Source organism: Amblyomma mixtum, chromosome 4, assembly GCF_055824585.1.
Source record: "Amblyomma mixtum isolate Tamu chromosome 4, ASM5582458v1, whole genome shotgun sequence".
Classification (NCBI taxonomy): Eukaryota; Metazoa; Arthropoda; class Arachnida; order Ixodida; family Ixodidae; genus Amblyomma; species Amblyomma mixtum.
Window position 1 is genome coordinate 83,968,172 of NC_143015.1, and position 17,963 is coordinate 83,986,134.

At 46.8% G+C, this 17,963-nt stretch overlaps 1 protein-coding gene across 1 annotated transcript in view; it reads left to right on the forward strand.

Moving 5' to 3' along the window:
- LOC149347239 (sodium-coupled monocarboxylate transporter 1-like) overlaps window positions 1–17,963 on the forward strand; it is a 48,862-nt gene that overhangs the window by 20,875 nt on the left and 10,024 nt on the right. The window contains exons 8-11 of the mRNA XM_089585535.1: window positions 2,848–2,936; window positions 11,401–11,510; window positions 15,346–15,413; window positions 17,681–17,767. Coding sequence (XP_089441661.1) covers window positions 2,848–2,936; window positions 11,401–11,510; window positions 15,346–15,413; window positions 17,681–17,767 — 354 coding nt within the window. The remainder of the gene's footprint in view (window positions 1–2,847; window positions 2,937–11,400; window positions 11,511–15,345; window positions 15,414–17,680; window positions 17,768–17,963) is intronic.

The following is a 17,963-nucleotide window of genomic DNA, read 5'->3' on the forward strand; positions in this document are numbered from 1 at the left end:
GTGAAATTATGGCGGTAGAGAAAATATCGTCTAGAAAAGTAGAAAAAAAGCGAAGGAAAAACAGAGTAAAGAAAACGCCATTCACATGATTCTAGCCTGCGGATCTCGAGCTAAATACACAACCGCTACGCCTCTATTGCCCCTATTTCAAATTTGTACACCACGACTGCCACGGGAACTGCGTTATTTTTGTATGACGACACTCATACTTTTTTTGCTTATTTAGTTACTACGGTCAACCGTACAAATTCCGCCCGTACTAGACAATTGTTCACACAGTGTACCGAGCTTTGCTCCAGGCTCTCGAGGTGTGAATGCGGATGTACAAAGTGATAAGCTTTGGAACATCTTAGTTTAACGTGATTTTCACAGCGCTGGATCCCTCCTAGGTCACGTTCTCTTTGCCCACGTATTTTATCCTGCACGAGGAGCTCTGCCTCGGAAATATCGGGCGTAACTCGTTACGTACTCCTGCGCCAACATATATATATATATACATATATATATATATATATATATATATATATATATATATATATATATATATATATAAATATATATATATATATATATATATATATATATATATACATATATACGGCCGCCACGGTGGCTCAGCGGTTATGGTGCTCGGCTGCTGACCCAAACGACGCGGGTTCGATCCCGGCCGCGGCGGCTAGAATTTCTTTGGAGGAGAAATTCTAGAGGCCCGTGTACTGTGCGATGTCAGAGCACGTTAAAGAACCCCAGGTGGTCGAAATTTCCGGAGCCCTCCACTACGGCGTCTCTCATAGCCTTAGTCGCTTTGGACGTTAAACCCCAAAACCAAACCTATATATATATATATATTGTAACGTACTTGCTGACGAAGGGGGGTTTATTAGTAGGCACGAAAGGGAAGGCCAGGCAAGTTGGGGCAACAGCAGCGACAGACTCCACACGGCGCGAGCCCTACTTCGTCGTCGTCGCCCTACTTCGTGTGGGCCACCATGAAGTTTCGCCCTTATCTTTACGGCCGCCCATTCAAAGTGGTCACCGATCACCACTGCCTATGCTGGCTGGCAAATTTGCGAGACCCATCTGGACGCCTGGCACGCTGGAGCTTACGGCTCCAGGAATTTGACATTACTATTGTTTGCAAGTCCGGCCGCAGACACGAAGACGCCGACACACTGTCGCGTGCACCAGTTGATCCTGCCGACGCAGCGCCCGATGACGACAGCGGCTTCCTTGGTACTCTCACCGCCTCCGACCTACTGACTCGGCAGAGGGCGGACTCGGACCTTCGCCCTCTCATTGACGCCCTTGAAGGTAGTGATACGGTTATACCTCGCCACTTCTCTCGACGTCTTGGCTCCTTCTGTTTGCGGCAAGGTCTCTTGTACAAGAAGAACTCGAGAGGCAACGATAGACCTTACCTTCTCGTCATTCCAGCCGACCTCCGATCTGACGTTCTTTTCGCCTGCCACGATGAGCCCACGTCTGGCCACTTGGGCTTTTCACGTACGCTCGCCAGAGTGCGGAACATGTATTACTGGCCTGGACTTTCTGCTGATGTCAAACGATACGTTAAAAGCTGCCGAGAATGCCAGCGCCGGAAAACGCCACCACTTAAGCCGGCGGGTTTTCTCAAGCCCGTTACTGCCCCTCGCGCTCCGTTCGACCAGATCGGCATGGACCTCCTCGGCCCTTTCCCCTTGTCGCAGGGCGGCAATAAGTGGATCATAGTTGCTACCGACTATTTGACTCGCTACGCCGAGACCAAGGCGATCCCTCGTGGCACAGCTTCAGAAGTCGCAGAGTTTTTCATGCACAACATCGTCCTGCGACATGGCGCTCCTTCGCACGTGATTACAGACAGAGGGACGGCGTTTACAGCGGAACTAATCGACCACATCTTTCGGCTGAGCTGCACAACACACCGCAAGACCACGGCCTACCATCCGCAGAGCAATGGCTTGACCGAACGATTAAACAGGACCCTTGCGGACATGTTGTCCATGTACGTAGATGTTCAACACAAAACTTGGGATGAGGTCCTGCCGTATGTCACCTTTGCCTACAACACCGCCCTGCAGGAAACTACGCGCTTCTCCCCGTTTCGCCTTGTGTACGGACGCGAAGTCCAGAGCATGCTTGATGCCATGCTCCCGTGCCCAGAGGATGACCAACTCGCCCCAGACGCCCAACAGTTTGCCCAACGTGCTGAAGAAGCCCGTCAGCTGGCCCGCGTGCACATCGGGCAACAGCAGAGCTCAGATGCGCGCCGTTACAACCTTCGCCACCGACAGGTTGACTACAAACCCGGTGACCAAGTCTGGGTGTGGACTCCTGTTCGTCGCCAAGGCTTGTGTGAGAAACTGCTCTCCCGCTATTTTGGCCCTTACAGAGTGGTACGGCGTGTGAGTGAGGTTAACTATGAAGTGGTTCCGGACGGTGCTGCGCAACCGCGACGCCGACAGCCCGACTCTGACATTGTGCACGTTGTGCGGCTTAAGCCGTACTATACACGGTGACGCAACCGTGCTGATGTTTTCGCGCGCTTCAGTTGCGGCAGTTTGCTTGTTTTTTTTGTTTATTTTTTGTTTCCCCCTTACGTCGACAGCGACAGCGCTCTTTTTTTTTTCATAAGGGGGGAATAATGCCACCTAGTATTGCCAGGTGGCGCATATGAAGTAGGGCGACGACGACGAAGTAGGGCTCGCGCCGTGTGGAGTCTGTCGCTGTTGTTGCCCCAGCTTGCCTGGCCTTCCCTTTCGTGCCTACTAATAAACCCCCCTTCGTCAGCAAGTACGTTACAATATCATATGGTTTCTTTTCTTTTACACCTTTTATGAAAACTTTTAGATTTTGCCCTACTACATAAACACGTACCTGTTGCACGTGCCAGGATTTGTTGGACTCTTTCTAGCTGGAGTTGTCTGCGCCGCAACAAGGTGAGTATGAGTATATTGTGCAGAATTCAGTGAGCTTCATGTAAACGAGACATTTACAGCCTCGTATGAGGGCGAAAAATTTGAATGGCTTAGGAGCAGGATTTCCTGGTTTCCAACGGTTTTGTTTGTCGTATTTTGCGTTCACAGTCCCTATATTTCGGGAGTCTTCTCTGTGGCTTCTCACTATTTTTCTTGTCTTTTAAGGGCGAATGATCTTCCGCATTATCCGCATACGCATGCACTCAGCACGCTTCTCCCTTCTTCATTTGCACGGTAGCTGTAGCCGACAGCAATGAAAACCGTTAACAATGCATTGGAAACTTCGAAGTAGGCTTCAATAAGGTAGAAACTTGGGCATGTTGGTTTTGACCTAAAACCATCGTTGTAGCGCAACAAGGAAACATAACGAGAGGACACAAACACACAGCGTTAACTTCCAACAACTTTACTGTTCCAGAAACGATAAAGTTGTCGGAAGTTAGCGCTGTGTGTGTGTGTCCTATCGTTTTCTGCCCATGTCGTGCGCTGCGCTACAACGATGGTTTTAAAAATAGGCTTATGGAACTTGACGAATACCACCAATCAGTTCCGCGACAGCACCAGTGAAGGCAAGGCTCCCATTGCAGGGCCAAGAACTGTATGAAATAAGCGGCCATCCTTAGCACAATATGAAAAGCACTGCTGCCCTGAAAACCTGATCATCATATTTATGTAAAACGGAGAACAATTTCAGACGTCATTAACTTCGTTGCATTGAGTATGACCATGGAGTTGCTTTATTTTTAATTATGCTGCATGAACTCATTGCTATATGTTTCCCGTTCCAACTTGCTTGTTGATGCAACAACTGAACTGAAGAACTCACTTGGCCTTCACCTTTTCTGAATTCAACGATAATAAACGACATGTTAAGGCGTTGTATTTTTCTGGCCGCCATTTGCGATTCGCTGCTGACATAACCTTCTTAAGTCACTCAAGGGACGAGCTGCAAAGCATGATAAATGCGTTAGACGGGCAGAGCAGAACGATAGGCCCTAAAATTAACATGCACAAAACCAAAGTAATGTTCAACAGTCTCGCAAGGGAAGAGCACTTCATAATTGGTAGCGGGTGGTTGGAAGTGGTAAGGGAATACGTCTACATAGGGCAGGTAGCGGCCGCTGATCCAGATAATGAGATGGAAATAACTAGAAGAATTAGAATAAGGTGGAGCGCATATTGCAGGTACTTTCAGAACATGAATGGCAGTTTACAAATATCCATCAAGACAAAAGTATGCAATTGTATCTTACCGGTACGCACCTACGGAGCAGAGACGTGGAGGCTAACAAAGAGGGTTCAGCTTAAGTTAAGAACAACGCAGCGAGCTATGGAAATAAAAATGATAGGTGTAACGTTAAGAGATCGGAAGCGGGCGGAATGGGCGAGGGAACAAACGCGGGTTAATGACATCCGAGTCGAAATCAAGAGGAAGAAATGGGCTTGGGCAGGGCATGTACTGTGAAGGCAAGATAACCGATAGTCCTTAAGGGTAACGCTTTGGATTCCAAGAGAAGGCAAGCATAGCAGGAGGCGGCAGAAACTTAGATGGGCGGGTGAGATTAAGAAGTTCGCGGGGTTAGGTGCCTGCAGCTGGCAAAGGACAGGGTTAATTGGAGAGTTATGAGAGAGGCCTTTGCCCTGCGGTGGGCGTAGTCAGGTTGGTGATGATGATGATGATGAATTTGCTAACCGTACACATGTACTGAAGATGCGTACCTTGAGTGCTTACAGACAAATGAACGCCGCATACCATGCCGTCGGAGCAAACCGGACTGCGTTTGCGGAATTTATGGCACTGCAGCTTCACACAATCCACTCCTTCCTCCTGCCTTCAAAATTACTTATGATGAAATGCCATGCATAAATGTAGAGCCCTTGGGGCTGCGTGGCTGAGGGGTGGCGCGTCCATCGCTCAAGCGCGCTTGGTGCGAGGGTATAGAGGGTGGTGAAAAAGACAGCGGCAGTGTTGGGCTCTGCTCCGTCTACTTCACTTCCTGAGTCGGCCGCATCTTCTCGCGCTGTAACCCTGCGAGTTCCTGACTTTAGCAATGACCACTATGGCACACTCTCCGCGAAATTTTTTCCGTGGCTGTCATAGCCAAGGACTGGGTCTCATCGTACTCAGGACACAAGCTTCAGAGCGGCTGCTCTTGGCTTACCTGCATAACATTTACGAGTCAACGTTAGGGTCACGACGTACAACCCAGAGTCCGGCCACACTTAAGAAACACGTAAGAAAACTACAGTTAGAAAGATAACGGCTGATGTCGGGAAGGGTGAGCAGGACGACCGGGGCAAGATATCTGTGAACTACTGCACCACACTTTGCGAGGTAACAGACGAACTGAGAGGGGCAGGGAGTGATGATGGGGATGATGGTGTTTAATACGGTGGAGCTGCATGAATGGTGAAGGGCATAATGCAGACGTCTACGCGCATATAAGCTGGCAGACGTCCCTTAACACAGGTCTCGTGGTCAACTGTCCAAACCGTAAGGCAGGCGGCCTCGCACAAACATCCTATGACGTTCCAAAGCCCTCATACGGGTTCCACACGTGGATTCACACACGAGCTAGCACGTTGGTAAAGCAAAGCCTCAACATAAGTCCCAGGGAGAGGTGACCAGGACGCTCTCGTTACCGCTGGAGATGCGGTCGTCCAGATTCATTTCCTTCAAAAATAGCAGCAGAACCTTGACCACGCACCTGCCTTGACTGACTTCCCGCTGGGTACCAAAGAGAGCCTCCTTGAATAGCCATAGCTTGCGAGAAATATAAAGACTATAAAAATACTTTTGTGCATCGCAAAATGGTGGACCTGGGAAGACACTTATTCGACTTCGTGTACTATACATAGAGTTTTGCCGCTGGGCGCTCTCAATGGCGGTTATACGCCGCAAATGTGGAAGGCATTATACCCCCACTATGTAGGCAAGGAGCTCCGAATCTGACTTTTCGCCAAAACAACACGCTTCAAGTTACTTATATAAGCTCCTCACACGCTTCTGTGATAGAGATGCCGAGATTGTAGATTAACGAGGATTAAAATAACCCCGCTTGCACTAACGGTAAGCTCTTCTGGAATCTGCTGTGACACGGCGTCAAATATTGCATATAAGTCCTAGTACTTTGCAAATGCTAATGGCGGAACCAGGGCTTGTTTCGTCTGACAAGAAAAGCGAATATTTACCTAAGGTGTCGGGCAGTGATCGCATACAAATTTATCTACCACCCGGGTACATACGCTCAAGCGTGTTAACTCCCATAATGTGTGTGCATGTAACTAACGTCTGAGCAACACAACATGTAGAAGTATGTATGACAGTCCTGTTGGATTCCTTATCCGCAATCTGAATAACATGAACAGCTCAGCTGAAGGAAGATAACGCAAAAACTTACAATTTGAGTGAGGATTCTTAGTTTGGTCTGGTTTATGGGGTTTAATGTCCCAAAGCCACTCAGGCTATGAGAATCGCCATAGTGAAGGGCTGCGGGAATTTCGACCACTCGGGGTTCTTGAACGTGCACTGTCATCGCACAGTACACGGTCCTCTAGAATTTCGCCTTCACCAAAATTCAACCGCCGCAACCGGGATCGAACCCATGTCTTTCGGGTCAGCATCCGAGCGCCGTAACCTATCAGCCACCGCGGCAGACTAGAGGATTCTTAGCATATGTATATACAAGTAATTCAAGGAGTATTAAACGTGACGCAAGGCACACAGTGAAGGAAGGTGCAACGAATACGCTTTGATACATGGCGCTCAACGTTACGCTTTTATTTCTGCGTCAGCACGTAAAAACACTCTGCTGGCGCCAAATAATAGCAGTAGGAACGAGACGACCAAACCAAACACAATCTATGAAGAAAGTGTTTTGTTGTTTTGGTGATCTCGCTTTTTCTTCTACAATAAGTTGTTTATGATGCTCTTGAATAAGGTTTGTGTCTCAGTGCAGTGCATCCAAATCATCCCGTCTTCTTCACGGCGTCTATCATGTTGCGCTTAATGGTTCATGATGCCTCCGAGCGAAGTAGCACGCCTCCTGCTTTTAAACTGCCCCAGCTTTAGAAAATATCGCCAAGGTTGCCCAGAGAGCCTTCATTAGGCAGCATGAGTGCACGACAGCCTCTAACATTTAACTGGTACTGGCTAACACTTTGCGCTTGCATATCTAAAATTTGCGAGTGGAGACCCATCAAATGTGTTTTCGAAGCTGCAAAAAATCTTTCCTTTTTGCTAGCCTAATTTGAAACTTCATGCGTTCAAGATCGCTAAGCAAGGTTTTTTTATGTCAGGTTCTTTGCATGTAACTGCAGTTGCGAAAGTGGCTCATGCACGTGTGGTCCATTTAAGGCTCGCTGATGGGTCGCACAGCCCTCGCCTGCTTTTCCGCCGAATGAGTCAGCGCATGCCTGCTTCCAGCTGACTTTGGAATAGTGCTGCCGTGCAGTGTTCATAGAGCAGCTTAATATTTAACCTGGTGTTCAATGCTCAGCTTGATGTAAATTCCATAATCCGCCTTCATAGTGCATGTTCGCGCAGGTAGCCACGCCAGCGATGTTCTCTTGTAAGCCTTGAGGATCGACAAAATGCTGCGGTGTTTAGTTTTTGCCCTCGAATGCTACATTTAGCTTCACAGTATATGTTGGCTTGATTGGTAGCCTCAACAACATCTTCTGGTAGAGCTATGAGGACGGGAGAAATTGTGAGAGTTCAGTTCTTGGCGCTGAATGATATATCAAAGCGACAGGGCTAAGGGCCTCCTTCAGTAAGTAACCCAACGTCATAAATGGCGCGCCGAGATAATCCGGATTGATGAAGAGGTTCTTGACGTCAGAAGCAAAGGTGTGGAAATAAATCGGATTAAACCATTTGATTAATGGCTCAAACGTGATTACGACATGCAAGATAAAAATAGTGTTGCGCTTAAAATAAAATCAGTGTAAATCGATGTGAATCGAGCCCGTGACCACTGCTTTGCAAGTTATGCAGGCTGCACCTAGGCCATTGAGGCACGTTCATTCGACCAGGTTAAGGGAGGTTATGTGTGTCTTATCCTACAGTGTCTGTGTCTGCTAAGTGATACGCAAAAAGGACCCTAGGCCGCCAAAGGGCCCCAATAACGCTATCTCGTCGTACCCTTAAGGCGGTGCTTAAGTGTGTCTCGAATTTTAGGTACACTGCATATGTGGGCTTGCCAGCAGCGATTTGTGATACTGAACTAGAGCCACACAGGTGGTATAAACACACAGGGCAGACAACGCGTTTAGTAGGACTACCGCATTGTATATCTCACACTAGTAGATCCGTTTTGGCTTAGTGTGTATGCTCATAGCTTTTCAGTCTTGCAATGGCAGTTTAAAAAGTACCCATAACCTGCAGAGGTTTCATGATGTTCTACTTCATTTTCATGCTGCATATCATTGTTTACTATAGCGCTGCTGCAACTGTCCTCGACCAGTACGTCTACTTGAGAAAATAGTAACCTTCAATGTCATGGTGTAGCAGCACACTTAACTTCTGATCCTTAACTGCGACGTTAAAACCTTGAGACATTGAATTTATTGCCTTGAGATAGTTTGCTTAAACAAAACCGAACACATCATTCAAATTTTATGCACATCCTTATTCTTATTTCATTCTGTGTTTTTTTTTCCTGGGAATAACACATTACCACAGGATCTCAACACGAAAAACACACGTGAAAATTCCCATAAACGCAGCTAACGCTTTTTTTTAATAGTATCAGTTGGGCTTCTTACCGACTCAGGTGAAGAATGAAATCCAGGAGTAAAGGTCAACTAGAACGTACTCACTGTCAATAAGGGCCAAAAGTCTTCTTCGCCTTTTGACCGCTCTTGGACCAATAAGTAATTAGCATGAAACTAGAGGGTATTTAACTAGAGGGTGTCTAAAAGCACAAACTTGATTGCAATATGTAGGAATACACTAGTTCCCGGCGCGCCGCATTTTTCACTGCCATGCCGACAGCTCTGCCTGTGTAACGGGCTGCTGTGCTGAAACAATCACCATCCACGTTTTCTATACCTTGTCTTTAGAACTTCAATATAAACGCTGCGTTCTGGCCTATACAGGCCTTATTCCTCGGCCTCTGACGGAAAACAAAGTAATTTAACGGTGGCCACATCGACCACAAACCTTGAAGGCACGACAAGCGTTACCACGGTTCTTTGGGCCTGCATGGTAGAACGACAGGTTCTGACTCTGCGGCAACAGTGTCCTGACTCACCAGCAGGTTCTCAGGTCGTGGTTGTGTTTATGCACAAGCGGGATAAGCCTTACACTGTTCTGTCGGCAAATTGCTCCACTTCAGTCTCTTGAGTGAATGAATGTGTTTCTACCAGGAACCCATGAGGCTAGTGTTCTCTGAAAACTTAGTGTATACGGGGTGATTTTTTGAACATTTACGAACTTTCATTTTAAAAACCGTGAAAGATATGTCGGTTCGGTCTGCTGAGTTGGAATGTAGAGCAAGACGGACATTATGTGCCCCACGTTGAGAAATATTTAAGCAATTATTTGACTAAAGTTAAAAAAAGTGTTTTATTTTGAATGTAAGCGGTCAATGTTATATCGTCAAATTCATGGCCGTCAACAGCAAAGGTGAGCTGCGTTTTTAAATTTTCTTAATCGTGAATGCCGTTTTAAATATTGAATGTCAAAATTACGCTTTCAGAGTTTGTTGAGTTGGCTTGCTCACATTCCTTATTTAAAATGATGTCTCTGACAATTTGCCGCATTTGGTGTTTGTCATCATGTAGGAATAGTTAAATTCATTTCGGCGACCATAGTACGCCCAGCGAAGTCATTTTATAATTAAGTAATGAGGGCAAACCAACTCAACAAGCTTTCAAAGGCGCATGTTTGATGTTCGGTATTTCGAACCACATTGCCAATTAAGGAAACTTTTGATCAGGGCCCACCTTCGATGTTGACGGCCATCAATTCCGCAATATAACCTTGCCCCCTGAAATAAAAAATCTATAATAATAATTATTATTTTGTGCTAATTATTATTTTATGTTTATTAATTATTTTCTGCTAATTAGTTTCGTAATTTGTGATACATACATGATATACAAAAATTATGATTTCCTGTACAATCCAGCTCAACCTACTACACCGACGAATTTCTCGCAGTTTTTGAAATAAAAATCTGCAGTCGTTAAAAGAAATCACCCAGCATATTGCAGATGTAGTGCTGAACTACGTCCTTACAGCGATCACATAAATTACCGCTTTGTAGCCTCTCTCTCTCCTTTTCCCCGGTGCAGGATATCCAAGCGAAACACTTGTGAACCTCCTTGCCTTCCCTCTTTTTCCCACTCTTCCTCGCTTCCTGCACATCTCCGGCCTCAGCGGAAGCAGAATGGCTTCTGTTCTGCTGCAGATCGCTGGGAACAAAAGTGTTGTTTTGCAGCAACCAGTCCCAGAACAAGACTCGCTCATCTTGCTACTCTACTAACTCTCAGCCCCGTGGAGTGGCCTTTCTTAGTCGCATGCTTTAGGGACCACCGTCAGCGCAAAACGCGCTCCTCATTGTCATCTTGTACCGCAATACAGGGTGTTTCACATAAGACTTTACACAATTTTTAAAACTACACTTTCTGGATTAGAACATCGCGTCTTTCGGCTTAGCACTGTTCAATATTCGATTCATATTAGTTAACCAGCCTCCTAGTTAGCACGCCCTAGCTGTATGCTAATGTTCTACACCCATGACAATAGTATGCCGAAAAAAGCGCTCAACTAAGCTGGTTGGTTTATGGAGTTTGACGTCCCAAAGCGACTAAGGCTATGAGAGACGCCGTAGTGGAGGGCTCCGGAAATTTCGACCACCTGGGGTTCTTTAACGTGCACTGACATCGCACAGTACACGGGCCTCGAATTTCTCCTCCAAAGAAATTCAGCCGCCGCGGCCGGGATCGAACCCGCGTCTTTCGGGCCAGCAGCCGAGCACCATAGCCACTGAGCCACCGCGGCGGCCGCTCAACTAAGCAAAAAAAAAAAATCTGTTCTTAAAATTGTGTACACTATTAGGTGACACACCCTGTATAATCAGACTATACGGAAACGAGTGCCACTTTCGACGCTAAACTTGTCTGGAGACCATGACCACTTTTGCTTGCCCCCTAAAGTTAAAACCAAGCTAAAGTAGAGCTTCTTTTGCGCTCAGCATTTTAATGCGCCACTACTTCTCTTTTCTGTCTGCCTTTTTCCGCTAGGCAAGATGTCTGTAAGGGCGACGAGCCAATTAGCCCAAATAAGCGCTTTAGCAGTTACTCTGTTTTATTCTTAGCTTTTATTTACGTAAGCTCTATTATTTAACTGAATGCAGTTTCAAACTGTTCCTGGATGCGCACCATGAACAACGCATGCTGTCCGTTTATTGCTTTGCAGTACAACATCGTCAACAATCAATTCCCAAGCCGCCATTCTGTATGTGGACGTGATTAGACCTCGCTGGAAGAACGCCGAAAAACACATGTTGTGGATTACACGTGGTTCGGGTGAGAGAAGTGATATTTACCACTGTTCGGAAATTTATTCCTGACCCAATATTCTTGCATGCATCGCTACATGTGAAGGCAGTAAATTTGTACCGCGAATAAAATGCCTACTTCTTGCAGTCTGCGCCGATTAACAGGACAGGCATGCTGATGATAATATTGACTCGCCTCCAACGCAACGATTCTGCAGGGGCGTTTAGATAAGCCTACAGCTTATTATGATTAGCCAACATTAACGTGGCACTCAATCACCATTACCGTGCTGCGATATTTGGCGAGATAAATGCAGGGTGTGGCAGTCATTGTGCTGATTTTGCTTCCAAAATTAGGCATCTACTGAAAAAGCCTGGCTAGATACTGTTAGAGGAACCGCACTCAGTCGTGCAGCTAACATGTTGCAGCATTTATGTGCAGAGTGCACCGGAATTCGTTATTTCGCAACTTCCGGTATTGCAGCCGACATCACTGACAATACCAGCGTGCTCGGCATTCACAGTCCTCTAGAATAAGGGCTCCGTCGGTTTTGCCGATGCTGTTCGATCAGTGAGGAGGAGGGTATATGATTTGGCAGAGAAAGAGAGTCGGTCGAAGGGACATGCGTGAATGCATCAAAACAGAGCAAAATGCGAACATTTTAGCGCTTGCCAATGAAAGTCCACTGAATGACTGAAAAAGCTTGCGGCACTCCGCGCCGCACGCTTCTTACTGTAGTTTGCGTTAACGCTGTTCTGCCCCTCTCTTCTGCTTTCGTTCTCGTTTCGCGATCCCCAAACGCTCCACTAAGCTAAACCTCCTCGGAAGCCCCACGCTCTCGATGCGATTCTGCCAATAAGCATAGAGGAAAAAAAAACTGCGGAGGGAGCGTCCGGCGACAACCTTGAAGCCTGGTCTTTACAACTAAAAATATAGTCAAAAAAAAGAATTTGTCCCCAGCGTGAACACGCCACGCGATAGCGTGCGGTAAAAACAAGCCACGCTGCGCGCCTGCATGCGCGGACTACCGCGGCAAACTGACTAAGGAAACTTTCTCCCGCGCCACAAGCCTCGCATACGCGCGCACTAAAACATACCAGAACCAAAACATAAAGGACTGACTGGGAGAGCGAAAAACTGAGGGAGAAAACGGCTTCATATACACTCGGCTTGCGAACGCTGGCCGCCTTACGTCACGCTCCCTCCTTAGTTTTTTTTTCCTCCATGCTAATAAGCTTTTCATGTAGCCAGCACGCTTCGAATTCGGCTCATACTGCTCCCGTGAACAAGCCTTATTATATACTTTTGGCATAGCGCCTACCGCTCACCGCGCCACGCCACTCATACAGTTTCTTACTATTACCTAGAGGGAGAGCTGGCAAGCCGTCTATGGGAGTTTGCATAAAGGCCCCTCGTGACCACTTCAGCCACCATGGGCGCTCAAAGCATCATTGGGCGGTGAGCTACCGAATGCAGAACTTCAACTTTTGGCCAAAAAATAATGTCCAAATAAAGCTGTTCGATAAATACGAATGTCCTAACATTCAATATCCTGTCTGTAAATTGCAACAAACGAGCAGAGAAGCCTTTATGTGCAAAGTTTGCCCAAAATAGGAGACGACTCGCTCTCCTATTGGCCCAGTATTGAACATTATAAAAACTAATATTTCGTGCTCAACAGGCGCGCTTTTAAAAGGAAATATGTTTTCAAAAAAATTTAGTTCCTTAAATACTTCAAAAGGTTTTTTAATGGTATTTTGGAAAAGTGAAACCTTTTATTGGCGTTGTGTGTCGTTGCGATTTCACTACTATGGTTTTTACACACTGCATTCGCGCGAAAGTCGTCTGCGCACTCACGAACAGCGTTTTCGGAATGAAACACCTTAGTAGTGCCACTCCGTGTTCCCGAAAAACAACGACTGTCTCGCAACAAGTAGCTCACTGCCCCATGGTGCTTTGAGCGTTCATGGTGGCTGAAGTGCAGCGCCGCCAGCTTTCCCTCTAAGAAACTCTATGACGCCACTACAATGCGCATATCGCCCTTGCGGCGTCAGATGGCGCCACGTTCCCGCCAACAGTAGTGTGCCTCGATGCCAGCGCCGCCGTTCAGGGTGGTGCCATCTTTTGACCGCTCCAACGCCGCCTCTCTCTCCCTGCGGCGCCATTTTGAATCACAGCGGTCGGTCGTCGGGCTGGTCTCAGTTGCTTAGTGCAAGCAGCTGAGCTTCCGTTTTTCGAGGCCCAGTGGCTGCGGACGACCGCTGGTGGCTTTATTTGTTGTGTTTCACTAACTGAGGAATCGCAGGAAAGCAACCGATGCGTATGTCTATGGAGCAAGCGAAGTGTGCATGCGAGCGCACCCAAGAACATTCGGTGGTTGTGCGCGTCTCATAAAAATGAAACGAGTGAGAAACTTCCAGTACTCCTTTATGCTATAATTTCACAAGGACACAAAAAGAGACGCGCATGTCCGTTGTCTCCTCGTCTCTTTTTGTGTCCTTGTGAAATTATTTGCGCCTAGGTGGGTTTTTTACCAAGTTTCAAGATGCAATACCAACTAGCCCGTCAACATGCCTTTATGTTATCGCCAACCAGGGGCGATTCATTTCCTTTGGCCTCGAGAAAGAAAACGCAGGAGCAGTGGCAACGTCGGTATACGGCGGCATCATTTGTATATACCAGCGCCCGCCCCATAAGCACATGTAATTGCGCCCTTGTTAGCAATAAACGGCCGAGCAACTCGCAGTTACCCTTTGAAAGATTAGAAAGCAGACAGACACCAGTTTTTGCGAGCATAAGAAACGGAAACAGCCCGCGCGACGATAGCGAAACCAGCCGCAGCGCTCGGGCGGTTGACGACACGCGGGTGTTAACAGAACGTAGGAATTGAAATCCAAAATATCGTGGGAAAAAAAGAGGCAGCAATTTCTTCTATCCGCATGGAGCAGCAGCACCTGCCCGGCAACAGATCTTTAAAGTATTAGCGCGTTTTTCAAACCAGCAGACGCAACACTAAATGTTCAACCTCGACCACCTGGGGCTGTAAAATTAAGTCATGCAATTATGTCTTCGACCCTCGGATGTTAAAATGGCTATCATGAGTGAAAAGATACGCAGTGCGATGTTGATGAAAAAGACTGTTCTAGTCAAAAGCACTCTCACGCCGCTGAGAGTAAGAGTGGCGCCGTTACACACGCTAGCGCAGCTGACCCCGTGTGATTCAATATGGCGGCGCCCGCGATGTTGTCTCCACCCTGAACGGCGGTGCTGGCATCAAGGCACCCTAGCCAACAGTAGCCAACAGCACGCAAGCCTGCCGCGTCGGGAGCAATCAGCGTGTTCGTAGGGCGGGGCGCGGTACGCAGTAGCGGTATGCGCTGTGCTAAAGGTAGCTGTATGCTGCTTACCACTCATAGCAGTTGGCCTCCGCGGCTTCTGCCCTCCCATAAAAAGAGTTAGCAGGTAACTCATGCTACACAGGAATTCCTGTATGCCGTATTCAACTTCTCGCTTCGCTCCTCTCAGCGGAGTTTCTCAAAGAGGGCCACGTATTCATCCGAGGTTATAATATACAAGTGTAAAAGAGCATCGATGCTCCTCTATTCAAGAGGTAAGCTTAGACCAGTATTGGTGACTTAGGCTCCCACTGAAGACCATGAATTACAGCGCAGCCTTTGTACGAAATGTTCGTCCTTTCAACATCGTTTGTAGGCCGGAGAGGTGCATAAGGGCAGGTGCAGAGGTTTGGTACATTCAAGCTTATTTAGAAGTACTTGCGAAAAGCTTCTGTGTCCAGACAAATGCACACGCAAACCTGTGAACGTTTAAAACTTTCCCCGTTTCCTTCTTTTCTGTCCCGCAGCTCTAGCCCTAGGAACTGTGATGACAATTTATAGCACCCTTTGCATATACATGGGGTCTTTGGCCAGGGTAAGTACCGCACAGGCGTCTCGATCATATTACGCTTGGTGCTTTGATTCCACTTTATCTCAGACAAACCTGCTCATGACTGAACTCTTGTTAACCACCTTCCTCGGATAGAAGGTACTTGAAACTGTAATGAACGGTGAAAATTGCTTTCTTATTCATTTATTCTCATGACTTGAGAAGCCCTTTTTATTTATTAGGGACGGGCATAAATATTTTTACAAGGCTTTCTAATTTAGACTATCAAGTTTGCTGATGATTATCAGCGCATAAAACGTTATAAAGCGCTCAGCTCTATCGAAGACAGACAGAAACGCACCAAGAAAGGGGAGACGATATAAAGCGCGCTTTCTTTGTCCTTCTCTGTGAATTTTTGAACGCGCTGTACGCATCTTGATGCTTCCGAACCAATTATCCCGTCAAAACGTCTTGCGCACAACGCTGCTTTTGGACGTGTCTTATGCGATCAGTTGGAAACGGAGAAGATAACTGGCTTCGTCACGCATAACTAAAATCCACTATAAACTTTAGTCGACGCAGTTAACGTGCATATTGATACAGGAAATCAAGGGGCCGTCTTATATATAGACTACTCCACCTTGTAGAATTCTCGCAGCATGTCCGTGCTCCCGGATACCTGCTTCCAAATACTGAACCCAGTATGCATAATTACGTACGTAAAACAATGCGGGGCTATAATGCTCCTTTCAACGTGCCACAACTCTTGTATATGGAGGAAGTGCCTTTGGCGCATGCCGGGCCACACTCCGACGGTTGATGAAGTGCCTTCTTGTAGAAAATCCTCCCCTATGAAAGGGAGCAATCAATATGCACAAAAAAATTGAGGTGGTCACTTTGTTGACCTAAAGTGCGGTGAGGCGAAAGCCTTAAGCGCCATGTTGCTGCTTGTGTCACTTAGGCGTTGTTAATATGTTAAGCTTCGCCTCTAAGAGTGAAACGCGCTAGCGTCTTGCAACGCTGCCAGGGAGTCCACAGAACTCCATCGCCCGTTCGGTTGTACGCCTTGCTCGGCGGTAAATTGGTTTTTGAGGAAAGGAAATGTATCTGTCTCGCATATATGGGTGGACACCTAAACCTTGTTAGCAGGCTCGTCTCGCACTCCGGAGACCGGGGTACGATTCCCGAACTCGACCAATTTCCTGCTCGGTTTTATTTATCTGGCTTGACTAGAAGGGTTGATTAGGCTAATTTGGTAATTATGCAATTAACTAAACTCAGTCCCACTTACTTGGAGCATCACTATACGATTCCTTCAATTGGTTGCATGGTTACTAGCCAAAGTACAATTGCCCCGTTTGAAATTCGCGCACTCTGACGTCACGACTGTTTCGACCAATTGAAAAGCGTGACATTTCTGTCGGCAACTCCTTCTTACAACGATGAGGCATCAAGGGCTTCCGCCTTAAAATACAATATTTTATTATCTCTGAGTTTCAAATTCGTATAAGTACTTTGAGTCAAGAGAAAAAATAGTTCGCAAGCATGAAAAACATAGTAGTACGACGTAACCATGGAAGAGTGATTAACTGACTCCTCGAACTTTGTACCCTTACAATTACTTGTATATTCTCCGCGAACCGTAAACTTTTCAAGCGTGTTCGATCACAGGACCTCCGATTCAGAGCTGTATTCTCTACGGTCCTAACATAAAAGGCAAAGACGTGAAGAATATAGCTCACTTCTAAGTTAGTGACCCGGACGAAGTTCCAGCATTAAGGTGCTCTGATTACCTCTATGAATATCGACGTCCGACCCTGGATTCGAGCGTGCCTCCACTGCTAGCATGGCAAGGATCAGATATCAAGGGCCTAGATATTTGCAACTTCTTGATTTGTAGAGAGAGTAAACAGAAAGAACCCTTCCTTTCTATTCATAGAGAGAATCAATTTAGTGGAGGGCGCAAAGTAAGCTCGTCGTAGATCTTGTGCCCGGTTGACCATGGTGAGATAGTCCGCCAGTTCGGCCGGCAATGGCTAGGCATCGCTCACATTTTCGGCTCTGCGTACAGCAGAACTTCCACATGTGGTTCTTGATCTCCCATCTCAAATCCTTTTGAGAGCACTGCTCATCTTCATGTTGGCTACCATGTAAGGCCAATGCAATACTTGGAGAGATGGCGGTATAGATTGCATCACGGTCTTTGGAGTTTGCGCCCCTCTCGTTGTACATACTGCCTTTAATTATCTGTTTTGTGACTGTACTTCCGTTAGTCCATGAACTTGCTTGATGTGTTCCTCTTTCCTTGACAGACATTCATTATGGTGTATACCTGCCTCACGTCGCCTTATGTCGGCTTGTGCCTCCTGGCTATGCTATTTCCGTTCGTCCACTCCAAGGTGCGTACACAGCATGTGCCACTGACAAGGTGCTTTCAATTTTATTTGTGATGTAGCTGTGCCTCTTGGAGTAGAAAGATACTCATAAGCGGAGAATTTAAATACGGGAAGTTGCTGTAAAAGTGAAGTATTTTTTAGGGGGGCGGGGTGGCCGGGGGGGGGGGGGGGGTTCTGAAACCTACTTCCCGCGCAAAAC